The 13,608-nt window shown below is 34.7% G+C and overlaps 1 protein-coding gene across 4 annotated transcripts in view; it reads left to right on the top strand.

Annotated features, from left to right (window-relative positions):
* Nucleotides 1-8,603: 8,603 nt before the first annotated feature.
* The window catches only part of acj6 (abnormal chemosensory protein 6), an 88,431-nt gene continuing 83,426 nt past the window's right edge, over nucleotides 8,604-13,608 (top strand). For 2 of the 4 annotated variants that reach the window (XM_073978919.1, XM_073978918.1), the window contains exon 1: nucleotides 8,604-9,769. In XM_073978919.1, the coding sequence (XP_073835020.1) occupies nucleotides 9,644-9,769 (126 nt within the window). In that variant the 5' untranslated portion in view covers nucleotides 8,604-9,643. The remainder of the gene's footprint in view (nucleotides 9,770-13,608) is intronic. The other 2 variants (XM_073978922.1, XM_073978921.1) reach the window with 1 other exon arrangement.

The raw sequence follows: 13,608 nt of genomic DNA, 5'->3' as shown, positions 1-13,608 counted from the left end.
TGATGCATTTAGTTGCATTGCATAAGCGTGCAACTGAAATGTTTTCTCGAAGTTTAAAAACTGCAAAGCATCTGATAATTCGGAAGTCTGCCGATGTTGAAGAGATCACACGACAGGCCGTATCCTTGCCCGAAACATCTTTTGGTAGTAAACTGCTCAGAGAGGTTCATTCCTATTTTAACTGAGTATCAGGTAATGATACATTGCAAGGCCTAATGGGCTTTGCGGGAATACCAAATCAGACATGTATTGGAATACCTTTGAACGTATAGGGCTGTCGAAGGCCCAAAATGGTCTCGATCGGCATTTCTTGGGTCTTTTCCAGGACTTGTCTCAAGATAAACATCTGATGAATGGTGAATTTACCAGGTCTAAAGCCGAACTGATATGACCTAATTATTTCATTAGTCGTTTACATAATATCACAGATACTGTCTGCTCACGTTCTAATCGTCGGGTACGCCTACTTCCTGCAAGATGGTGCTAACTAGCTGATTCATGCACCTTATTAGCGTGCCGCCTCCAGTCTTAAACAGCTCCGCTTGTAAACCTTCGGCTCCTGCGCCCTTATTATTCTTCAAGCTGTTTACAGCTGTCTGTAACTCATCTTGGGTGGGCGGTATACACTAAATACCATCTTCTGGATTTGGATCTGCGGTATCTTCTTTTGCTCCTGTGCCAAAACCATCAGTTTGATGTTTTACCCTTTGGTAGAATTTTCGGACTTCACTCTGGCTCCTGTTCGTATCGATTTTTTCACACTTCTGCTTTTCCAGTTCTGTTTTCTTTCCTTTTCTTCCGATACCTCACTCTGGCGCTACGAGTTGCTACTGATTGTAGAGTTGCCTTATATGCCACATTTTTCTCCATGGATTCCTTGCTGGAGGCCTTTTGTATCCAAGAATAGATATTGCTGATGTTTCCATGGAGTGGACAATGTTTTGCCACTGTGCTGATATGTTATCGGGACGAGGGGTGCTTTCATTAAGCAAATGGGCTAGTTGATTGGAATATGCTGTGGCAGGCTATCTGTTGTATTTGCAACTTACCGATGCACAGTCTGACCGAAACCAATACTCTGTGCTAAAAATGCTAATATTATTTTTTTTCCAAAAATTCCCAATAATTTGACATGAAGTAATAGAAGTGAGAAACATCACAGTTTCGCTGGTTGCAGCATTATATTTAAAGTAACAGTACCTATAACATGACCTTTGTTCGTTAAAAAAATACTCAAAAACGACATGGAAATTCCTCGATTTTGTGTGGACCATATTATCACGAGTTATTGGATTTTTTAATGATTCTTTTTGTTCTCCGATAGTACGATATCTGAACTATTAAAATGTGCTTAGAAGCAATTGTATTTGGGTTACAGTTCTGTAGAACAACCGGATTTAATTTGGAAACGTTTTTATGCCAATATTTTGAAGTAGTTCTTTTTCAATAGGATAAAACTAAAAAGTGCCACGGAGTTCTACTATTCTAATTGTACAGAAATTTAGAGGAGCTCTCCAACTATCAATTTCTCAATAGATTAATTGCTACTAACGGTACCGCCCAATTTTACATATTCTCAGGATTTTACCTACAATAATCAACCGATTTAGCTAAAAATTGAAATATAACGTTTTCTACGAGAAGGAGATACTTTTCCTTACCAAATATAGGTCATCTTGATATAGCCGCCATATAATGGTACCCCCTATTTAAAGGTTTTTAAGGTTTCTGGTCACATTTTTGAACTAAATTGGCTGAAAATTGACATTTTGCAAAAAAGTCTTAGGGCCTGTTTATGTATGTCGATAAGAAAACGAATGCGGAAGAAAAACTACCAAATTTGAGTGTGTATTTCAAATTTGTTTTTTGTTTTGAAGCAAAAGCAAATGAAATAATATTTCAAAAACTAAAGTTTGGGTGTCTTTCATGCGCACACATTTTCGTTTCGAAATACATAAACTGGGGGTTAATGTAGGTGAACGTTTTAATATTGCCCCCATATTAAGGTAACGCCGCTTTGAGGTTATAAAATAAAAAAAATATTTTTGTAACTCTCCATTTCATAACCGGGTAAGTACCTTTGCTGCAACATGATAGTGATACGAGTCGATATTTGCTCCTAGGAACTATAGTACATCCAACACACTTAATCCACTTAATCCTTAATGAGCACAGAACGTTTTGTTGTAATAAATACTATGCACTGTTCGTATAACTTTAGTCGGATTTTCTAAAAAACCAGCTGCATCTCACCCCAAAACATCAACAGCGTGCCACATTTTTTGAGGAATTTTAATAAAGGTGTCCTCAGAAGATAAAACATTCTTGTAAAAGTTTTTGTAGCATAGGTCTACGTTTTGAATAAAATAACTAAACCGTTCAGAATAAAGACACAATTTTGTTGAAAAGATAGAAACCAAAGACGGTTCACATAAAACCAATGGTAGAACACCAGACCAAAACCCAGGACCTTATTCAAATTTTACAGCTTCAGCCCTAGTTATTCGCCCACTACCTATGGATATTACATGTATAAGTATAACATACATTTTAAGTGGGAATTTTTATAACCATTCAGATCTAGTCCCAACAGTGATCCTCATAACAAATTTCAGTAGTGGAATTCTGTAACTAATTTTTCGAGTTTCGACAAAAATCGGTAAAATTAAAATGCTTATAATTTCGGTAACTAACGAAATTTTTATTTTTTGAATGGTGAGAATTTCACTTCCGATCGCTGGATTTACCTTTTCATTCAATATCAGTGCTCCAATGTTTAGTATTACTTAGTACATCTAGCGTACACATCGTTATTTCAAATGATATAATTCTAGCTTTATTCCAACACCAAAGACCAATTTTACAACCGTTTAGTACTTTTCGTTGCCTTACAGTAGTTATTTCTAATACCTTTTCAGACCTCGGCGACCTCCATACCACATTTGAGAATTTGTACGAATTAAAAAAAAAACTCCTTATATTATTGTTCATGCTATACCACCTCTGTTCCCAATACCAAAATTGGACCGATTTAGTACTTTTCGTAAATTTACGGTACGTATTTCTTAAACCACTTCCATATACCAACATTACACACCAACACTCACCCTGACTCCAACAAACAAAACAAAAGAAAAAACAACAGTATTCAGACCTGTCCCTACACCTAGTACCACATAGTAACTGTCGTATACCTATGGTACGTATTGGGCAGCATATCTCAACCCTACACTGATATTAGGACCAAATAACCAGTAATCTTAATTTAAAATCTCAGAATTCTAGCTGTATTTGCTCGTCCAATGCCAAATTGTACCAAAGTTAGTACCATTTAGTACTCTTCCGTACCCATAAGTACGAATTTACAAAACTACTTCAATCCTACACTCCAACAGTAATCTTAATTCCAAATTTCAGGATTCCTTCTCTACCCGTTCAACCAAACCCAAATTCTACCAAATTTAGTGCCATTTAGTACACATAAGTTGGAATTTCGAAAACTACCTTTATCCTACGCTGTAACAGTAATCTCAATTTCAAATTTTAGGATTCCAGCTCTATTTCTTCACCCACACCCAAATTGTACTAAATTTAGTACCATTTACTACTTTTCGTATCTACAAGTACGAACTTACAAAACTTCCGCAGTCCTACACTCCAACAATAATCTTAATTCCAAATTTCAGGATTCCAGCTCTACCCGTTCAATCAAATTTTACCAAATTTAGTACCATTTAATACTTTTCGTACCAATAAGTACAAATTTCCAAAACTCCCTCAATCCTTCACTTCTCAATAGTCATCCTAATTCCAAATTTCAAGATCCCAGCTCTATCCGATCGCCCAAATCCAAATCGTACCAAATTTAGTACCATTTAGTATTTTCGTACACATAACTTCGAATTTCCAAAACACCCTCGATCCTACACTCCTAATATAATGTAAATTCCAAATTTGAGGACTCCAGCTCTATCCGTTCACCTAAATCCAAATTGTACCAAATTTAGTAACATTTAGTACATTTCGTATTGCACGAATTTCCAAAACTCCCTCAATCTTACACTTCAACAGTAATCTTAATTCCAAATTTCAAGATTCCAGCTCTATCCGATCGCCCAAATCCAAGTCGTACCAAATTTAGTACCATTTAGTATTTTCGTACACATAACTTCGAATTTCCAAAACGCCCTCGATCCTACACTCCTACTGTAATGTAAATTCCAAATTTGAGGACATCAGTTCTACCCGTTCGCCCAAATCCAAATTGTACCAAATTTAGTACTATTTAGTACTTTTCGTACACATAAGTACTAATTTCCAAAACTACCTCCATATCTCAAACCTACACTCCAACAGTAATCTTAGTTCCAAATTTTAGGATTCCAGCTCTATCCGTTCATCTAAATCAAATTTGTACCAAATTTAGTACCATTTAGTACTTTTCGTACACATTTTCAAAACTTCCCTTTCTTGATTCTCATTTCAAATTTGAAGATCCCAGCACGTTCACATAATACAAAATAGTACCACGTTTAGTACATTTTAGTACTTTTCGTACACTTCGATTTCGAATTTCCAAAAACCCTGTGGTACATCTATCCTACACTCTATTAGTGACTCTCGTTCCAAATTTCAGAATTCTAGCTCTTCCTGTTTGCCTAATACAAAGGGTACCATATTTAGTACCTTTTAGTACTTTTCGTACCGTTCTAGTTTGAATTTCCAAAAACCCAGCCTTATCTGACACCTTCGGACCAAGACTGACCCTCACCCAAAATTTCAAGATTCTAGCTTCAGCCGTTTGGTCTGGGCGTTGATGAATCATTAAGTCAGTCAGTCAATCACTTTACTCTTTTATTAATATGGATTTTGCCTTTGCGCTAAATTAACAAAATTCTCCTTGAAAACACACACATTGCCTGAGACAAAATAAAATAGCTCACTACGTGTAATCTACCAACAAAAACAAACAGCACAATATCTGTTATAGTTTCCGAGAAATAGCTATTTCTTTTTCCAGAAATTTGAAAAAACACGTTTTTTTCAAACATGAAGAAAAATTGTTGTCTTTAGGAGCACCCCACATCCTTACCTCACAATATATTGATCTACTTATACACTGCACCACCTTGTGGTAAGAGGTATTATGTCTTTGTGCATTAGTTTGTAACATGCAAAAGGAAACGAGATAGACCCATAGTTCCTTTTAGGGATATACATAGAATCACTTTCTCAGTCGATTTACGCATGTCCGTCTGATCGTCTGTCCATGTATTTTTGTAAACAAAGTACAGGTCGCATTTATTGTCCGATTCGCATGAAAATTGGGGAAGATAGTTTTTTTGGTCAAATTTATTTTGGTAAAAATTATTTTGGAAACACACTATATATGTCCGATATCAATGAAATTTGGAATTTGCAACAGAATTTAGTCTAGAAATAAGTGTGCCAAATTATATAGAAATCGGTTCAGATTTGCATATAGCCCCCATATATATTTTCGCCCGATTTAAGGAATTTGGTGTACGAAACACGCTATATATGTCCGATTTCAATTAAATTTGGAATGTGCGACGGTATTTAGTCTAGAAATAAGTGTGCCAAATTATATAGAAATCGGTTCAAATGTAGCTACAGCTCCTGTATATATTCTCGCCCGATTTGAGGTATTTGATACACGACACACGCTATATGTGTCCAATTTTTATGAAATTTGGACTATGTGTCGGAATTTGGTCTACAAATAAATGTGAAAAATTATATCAAAATTTGTTCTGATTTGGATTAAGCTCCCATATATATTTTACATATTCACAGTGGAGTAGGGTATTATATAGTCGGCCCCGCCCGACTTTGATCCTTTCCTTACTGGTTTTTGGTTTACTTAGTTTCAATATGATTATTGTTGAATACCATTTAGAATCGGAGACCAAAAAAAATGGGGTTTTGGTAGGGAAAATTGATTTCTGAACCACTGTACATCGTTAAGTGGAATTTGTTGTTTGCCTATAACTTCGGTAATTTATGAAATTTGTTGGTAAGTTAGAGAATAAAATAAAGTGCTTTGCTTTTCATTCATAATTTCGAGTTTTAATCCATAAACCAAGATAAAGCCACTGGTCGTTTAAACGCCACAAAAAATGGTTGCAAAAATTGACGTTAAACTCGGATTTTTTCGAATATTTTTGTGTTTTTTTTTGCATTTTTGTTATAGTATTGTCTGTTATCTGTCATTTCACGCTTATAAAGCTTCATTTGACTTATGCATTTCCACGCAATTGGGCTAAAACCCAAGCTATTCAAAAAATGACGTTTTTGTAATTTTCGACCTTTGATGAAAAATTTAAATATGCGATAAAAATTTAATCATAAATGCTAGAATAATATAAAGTCAGGAATTTGTTAGGAATATAGTAAGAGTATTTTCTCAATCAAAAATCAAGGGATTGGCATGTAAGGATACACCCATATTACCCTCCAAAGTTTTTGGCACTTTTAAAAGAAGGCCCGATGGCAGTAAAAAAATGCTTAAAAACACTCAAAAATATAGTTTTTTTTTTTTAATTTTTAGTTTTCTTGCAAAAAAAAAAAATACTCGGCGCTATGTGAGTTTGTCAATCAAACGAATTTTGCCGATATTGAATTGTCCTACATATTTCCGTAAATCTTGCAAAAAAAAAAAATACTCGGCGCTAAGTGAGTTTATGTCAATCAAACGAATTTTGCTGATATTGAATTGTCCTACATATTTCCGTAAATCTTGCATATGCGTGCAAACAATATGCGAGCAATATAGTGATCAAATATGTGATCAACAGACATTTCACAGAATGCCGATATGAATATTCCGCAACGCTATTCAAAATACCGTAATTCGGAATTATACCATAATGTAGACAATACCAAATACACTTTTTGATAAATTTGTTACTCGAAAACTTCAGATCTGTTCAATTAATTTAATATCCCTTTGACTATTAAGGGTTGAAAAACATATGTCTGTTCCAGAACTGCAAGAATATACATATTTATTTTTACTGTTTTTTCGATATCATAAAGAAAAAATTGTCATCGTCGTAAAAATTAGTAGATTCTTAATGTTCTGGAACATAACAGTAGCGAATCATTAAGCGAATTAAGCGAATATACAGTACATTATGTCAATGAGGCTTAAGTGAGTATCGTATTTTGTTTGCTTTTCTCCAACAGGATGTTGAAAAGATCTGATTTCGGAAGTTATTTATTTTTTATTTCCTCTGTTAACTTATTCCTCATGTTAACGCGTGTCAATTCGCCGTATGAACCTTGAGGACAGACATGACTTGAAACATCTATGAACGTTTAGGGCCGTCGGGAACAAAATTATGATAATGGCCTTGTCCGCCATAAATGGTATGTTCCAGATCTCCAAGAATCTACTAATGTTTACTATTTTTTCGATATCATAAAGGAAAAATTTGTATCGTAGTAAAATTTTTTAGATTCTTGTAGGTTCTGGAACAGAGCAAATATGAATAAAATTGGGTTTCGTTCCATGGTGTGTTCTTCCAATCTGATACATAATTTCGCCTTTGTTACATTTTGTTATATTTTTAATGGAGAGAGTAAAGTCCGCCTTACTATTTGCAAATAAGTTACTGAGTAAATATTAATAGAAATGTGCAAACATATTGTTAATATCGTCGGTTTGTTGAGAAATAAAACTGATGCCGATGATTTTACATTTTTTAACAAAACATTTTTGTACGTATGTATGTATCTAAAACCCAAATAAGATCATATTGTATTTAAAAGAATGATGTTTTTGTTGGCGACTCTAATTCAGCCGTTCCAAGAGGATACGGATGTGAACTTTTTGCTAAGTTTACCATTTATGTAACGAAGTGGTATGTATTGACGTTACATTCAGACATTCCAATAACCAACCAACCGAACCATTGATTCACCTTTTACATACAGCCTGGCAGGCATTGTTAACAAATCATTGGCACTACAGATTTGAAACTTAACAACCGATAAAAAATACACAACACAAAACAACAATGAAAACAGAAAGATTGCCTAATCTCGAACGATGTATGTATACAATACAACAGTAACAATGGGGTTTTGGACGAGTATTTGAAATGCGAACAAAATGTGACAGTATATCTTCTAATGGTAGTGCAGGATTACGGTCGTCGATGTTACTGTTTTGAAATATCCATTCGAATCGGAGGCCGTCTACACTGTGTTGAATGATAGCAAAGTTCAAATGTCCAAGTGAGTTTTTTCAACCAAAGTGTGTGTTTGCGCATGACCAGGATATTTTATTTGTTGATGCCTGTGTGTGAGTGTGGGTGTGGATGCTCTTTCTTTTTCTAGCTAAGTAGATATCTGTATCTGTGTGAGACCAAGTGAAAGTGGAGAAATAAAAAGCTTTTCTCTCTTTGTGTTAGTGTTTGTGTGCAGTGACATCCTTTTAAATGTGCAATGTGTTGTACACAACAAATCACATTTACACACAGCCATATACACACATATACATTCAAACGTACTGCAATAAAAGTCGATGAAAAGCTAACAAGAAACTTCCGTTTGTCATATAAAATGCATGATGAGCCAATGAGGATTGAGACCTTTTTGTGTGGCAGACATACACTTGATGTGGCACTTGGCCCTTCGAAAAGGGGGTGGAACGTGCGCCTGGGCACGCCTCTTATAAATTATGGAAACATGTCCTCCCCAAAATAAACTGGAGTTAGTAAAACTCATCATAGAATTCTTTATCACACGGCCGTTGTCTAGTTGTGAAATCTGTTCGGGTCCGTTTAGTTTAAACAATAGCAGCAGATACTTACACTTACTTACACTAACTGGCCTGCCTGCCTGTTTGCTTGCCTGATTACTTCTTGTTGTTGTTCTTCTTCTTTGTCATCTGGTGGCAACTCACTTGTGGGCCAGCCAAATACTTCTTGAGATACAATAATTATATCCATAACAGTGCGTGTTTGCTATCCAAGCCAGTTAACCAGCCAGCCAGTCATCCAGTCAGCAGACCAAACATCCAACCAAAACAACTTACTTCATAATTTAAAAAGCTTATTTGTGATTCATAGTTAGTATTCGTTATTTCATTATCAATTGTGATCAATTTTATAATTAAAGTTTCATATCTGGCGGCGACGGAGAAGAGAAGCGGTAAAAATTTCCAACAAGAAAAAAAATATCCAAACGCCAACATTCCGTCGCTAAATTAATTTCTCAAATTTCAAGGATAACCAAAAAAGTACCAACCCGAATTACCCCCCCAAATCCCCAGAAGGAGAATAATAGAAGTGTTTTCGTCCCAAAAATTGTGCATTAATAATATTAAGAAAACAGTTCCGCAAAAATAAACGGAAACTATTCGTGTGTGTTGTGTCATACATAGTTAAGAGGATAATTTCAAAAAGAGTTATCAAATAATAGAGGCCGCCAAATTAAACGGCAATAGTTCAACAATCTTTTTGATTTTTTGTTTTCTTGGAAAATTGTTTTGTCCTGCTTTAAGGAAGCAGGATTTGTGCTTGAAATTGTCTAAAAGTGCTTCAAAATTTACTCGCCAACGACATTTGACGCCTCTAGGGCGTTCAAACTAGAAGAAGATTTCGTGGGAGGCTGCATGACCATGTCGATGTATTCATCGACGGATAAAATGAAAATGTCGGCTCCAAGCTGTTTTCCCGGTCGCTACAGTCCTTCATATCGAAGTTCCGAACAAATGAGGCGATGTATGCCAAATCCATCGGTAAGTATACTCAAGTAAAAAATAATGTATCTATAAATATATACGGTAGTTTAAGATTATTTGTCATCCTTTTGATTGTGAATTCAAAATTATGTTCTCTCTATTATCCTTCAGAAGTTCTGTTTAGGATACATTCATTGATTTAGACAACAATTAAAATTAATGTGTAAACAAACAGTTTCTCAAAAAAACTTAAATTCAAATGAAAATTTGACAAAGGTTGACAAAATTCATAAAATAACGTGTGGAGTAAAAAACATTTGGTAACAATTGCTCTCAACTTTTACGGGACAAAACTTTGAACTTTACTTTACTGTGAACTTTTACTTTTTGTTAGAAAAATTTCTTGGAAGTAATACGGATAGTTGAAAAAGTAGCAATAAAAGATAACTAATTGTTCCACAAACATCCCAGATGAGACAAGGGATACTTCTCTCATATCAATGAGTGCACCCCGATTCATATTAACTCAATGATATGGGACCTACAGTTTATGGCCGAGTCCGAACGGCGTGTCTTAAGACACCACTTGTGGAAAAGTTTTACATGGCTGAAATACTCAGGAAATGTCGCCAACATTACCGAGGGCTATTTTGCCACCGTTGAAAATTGTTTGATGTTGCTTGGCCGGTCGAACCCACGACCTTCAAGGCGGGTGTGCTAAGAAACGAAGAGATCTCATTAGAGCAACAAGTAGTTTTGATGTAAATCTTTCACCAACATTTAAGTAGTATACAAATTAACAAAAAAATACATAAGGGGCTAGTTTCACTATGTCGAAAGAAAATTATTGCGACCGAAAAACACCTAATCTTTGGGTTTCATGGCAATATTGGCTTTGTGTTTGCTTTAAAACTACTACAAAATTTAAAAAGCATACACGAGTTTAGTTGTTTTTCTTTCGTTTTCATTTTCGGTCGACATAACAGATTTCCAGTAAGAAAATTTGACAAACAATTTAATTGCATTAAAACAATTTGCACTCGCGTGCATTACATTAAAAAACTCTTTATATCTGAAGGTTTAGAAGAATTGACAATCTTTATTTTCAATTTGTTAGGACGCCTACAGAATGCACATTTGGGTTATGACTTTTCAAAATTTTTTCTCAAAAATTATTTCCTGTAGCACGGATGAATGAACTTTTGCCTATTAATCACTAAAATAACGTTTATTCCATTGAAATAAAAAAATTATAAAATGAAAAAAAAAATCTAAAAAAATATTTCTTGTTGCACGAATGAACTAATAACTAAAATAAAAGACATGACCTTTTCAACATTTGAATCACTATGAAAAAATGTTGAAGTTTTTTTGTTAAAAATTATATCTTAATTTAATTATATCTTTATTGTTCTCAGAATTAAAGAAAATTAATAAGAAACAAATGTTATGTTAGTTTTGTTATCTCATGTGGCTCTAAAGTTTATTTCCAATTATATATGTGATCATAGTGACTTCAAAAAATTGCCCGTAATTCTGATAAATTCAAATTTTCACCTAATTATTTAGAAATTATGAAGAATTATGTAGAAACTCATAACGCTATGATACAGGGATATGAGGTTGTAAAAACTCATAACCCTAATGCACACTTTTTCCTTGGCATATGTAACCCCAAGCTAATTGTCTTGCTGATTTGCATTGACATTGCAACTTTTACTGTGCGCAATGCAGGGACTCAATTCTCTAAATAATACTTTACATAAACCCTTTTTAGCCAAACAAAAGTTTTTATTCGACAGAAAACTGTCGTAAAAGTACGTTGACTGTCACTTTTGAATGTTGGTAAACACTATTAGCTCGAGGAGGCTGATCAATAAATTTATCGAAGCATGCAAAAATAAGGAAATTAAAGTCAAATTTTTGTTACAAAATGTACCAGCATTGTAGCTATGTGATTAAACTTTATACACCTAAGTATTTTTTTATTACAAGTGCAAGAAGTATGAGATCAAACGTAAAAGTGTCCCCATATGTCCTATTCCGCAGATTTAGAAGACTTTTAACAAAATGTTGCCATCTAGTTCAATCCGTTCGGATGGTCCGAATGACGTTTATTCAGTTTCTACACTCTAAAAGCGTTACATGCTGGAGGCATATACATATATCTCTGTCGAGGTCTATGAAACCTTAAAAGATGGTGAAAACGGCTTGCCCACGTGTACATAACATGTCAGCGATTTTTTTTGAACTGTATTCGGGAACAGATAGCCTACATTACTCCCAACAAAACGTCGGTGTCATGCTTAAGTGTTCCATACGCCATTTGCCTGATTCGAGAAAAACTCAAGTTAAAGTTTTAGTCCATACAGGCTAGATGTAGCGCAACAATCCAATACTTTAAGAGCTCAGTTCTACTTAACTAAACTCAAAGAATATATTAGGAGATTATTTTAGTCAGATATCTTTTATAGTCTAGAAGTTATGGACAATTTTGATGAATGCAAAAGGTTGTTGATTTTTCCATAGGATCTTTTTCTCATGTTTTTGGCAATTTGTGTCACATTTAACAAACAAACTTTTGATCAAAATTCGGGGGCGTCAATAAAACCGTTGCAGTAGAAAATAAATGCTTTAGGGACCATTGTTATATGTTTCCTTTACATTTATTTAAGTACTAGCCGACCCGGTCCGCGTTGCTGGCCCTTGAAGCAGTTTTATGTTACCTTAAGTCAGCGATTGTATTTTTATTGCATCGCTAATTAGTCGGGATCTGCAAGTGATTATAAATAAAAAATCTTCAGATTTGTTTGTGTCGATATGTAATTTTAACATACCGCCAAAAAGCTGATGACTTGAGGCATGCATTTCTTTCATCTGCTGGAATAGTATGACTGGAAGTGTTTGTCTGAAATCTAAAGTTGAATTGCTTCTTAAATTATTATGTGCCATTGTAAATTCGTTCCAGGTGATAACTTATATTTAATATTGCATATCGACGCCTCCAAACAATAGTATGCTAAGTCGACTTAGCATGTTTTCAAGTTCTTTACATTTTTACATTTTACGTCCTTTAACATAAATTCTGTAAAATTTTGGTAATGATCGGTCTATCCGAACAGAAGTTATAAACAAATGTTTACTCAGAATAGTAGTGAAGGTCAAAGAAAACTGTAAACTTTGAGAGCTTCTCCTGCAAAACTCACTTTTCAGACTTAGCATACTATTATTTGGAGGTGTCGATATGTGCCCTTCATTCACATGAATGTTCAATGGTTTAAGGGCTAACTGTGTCGTCCTTCCACCTTCTTATAATGTACATCTTATATACCCGATGAAGCTATAGCTATCGATATGTTGCCTTCTAATTTAAATACTTGCTTTCCAATAAGACCAAAGCTTCGCTATGTATAACATCTGGTATTTCCATTGATTTTTAAGAAAGTATGAGTGGTCGGGTCTTATGGTTTCTACATTTTACATATATAGCGCATTTAAAAAATAGGACGCAGGGTATAACCCGCACCTCCGAAATTTAACAAAACTTATAGCATTTTTCCACCAAGGACGATCCCTGTACATCATCTGAAAATTACATGGAAATCGGTTTAGAAGTTTTAAAGATATAACACATTTAAAAAAGTGGGCGTGGCCGGGTATTAAAGCCACAAATAAGTCCCTTGGGCCGGAGACACAACCACCATTGTCTATCGAATTAATTTTCAAACTACGCTCCGCAGAAATTCTACAAAATATATAGTTTATTTTCACCCAGAACCAGGGGACATATATGCAGCCTATTTTCACCAGGATTATCCCGGTACATTCCCTGAAATTTGTAGGAAAATCGGTTCAGTAGTTTTGGGTATGTAACGTATTTAAAAAGTGGGCGTGAT

Source organism: Musca autumnalis, unplaced genomic scaffold (assembly GCF_047663935.1).
Source record: "Musca autumnalis isolate F117 unplaced genomic scaffold, ASM4766393v1 scaffold_3, whole genome shotgun sequence".
Taxonomy (NCBI): domain Eukaryota; kingdom Metazoa; phylum Arthropoda; class Insecta; order Diptera; family Muscidae; genus Musca; species Musca autumnalis.
The sequence above is the reverse complement of the archived record's forward strand: the minus strand, read 5'-3'. Positions and strand labels throughout refer to the sequence as shown.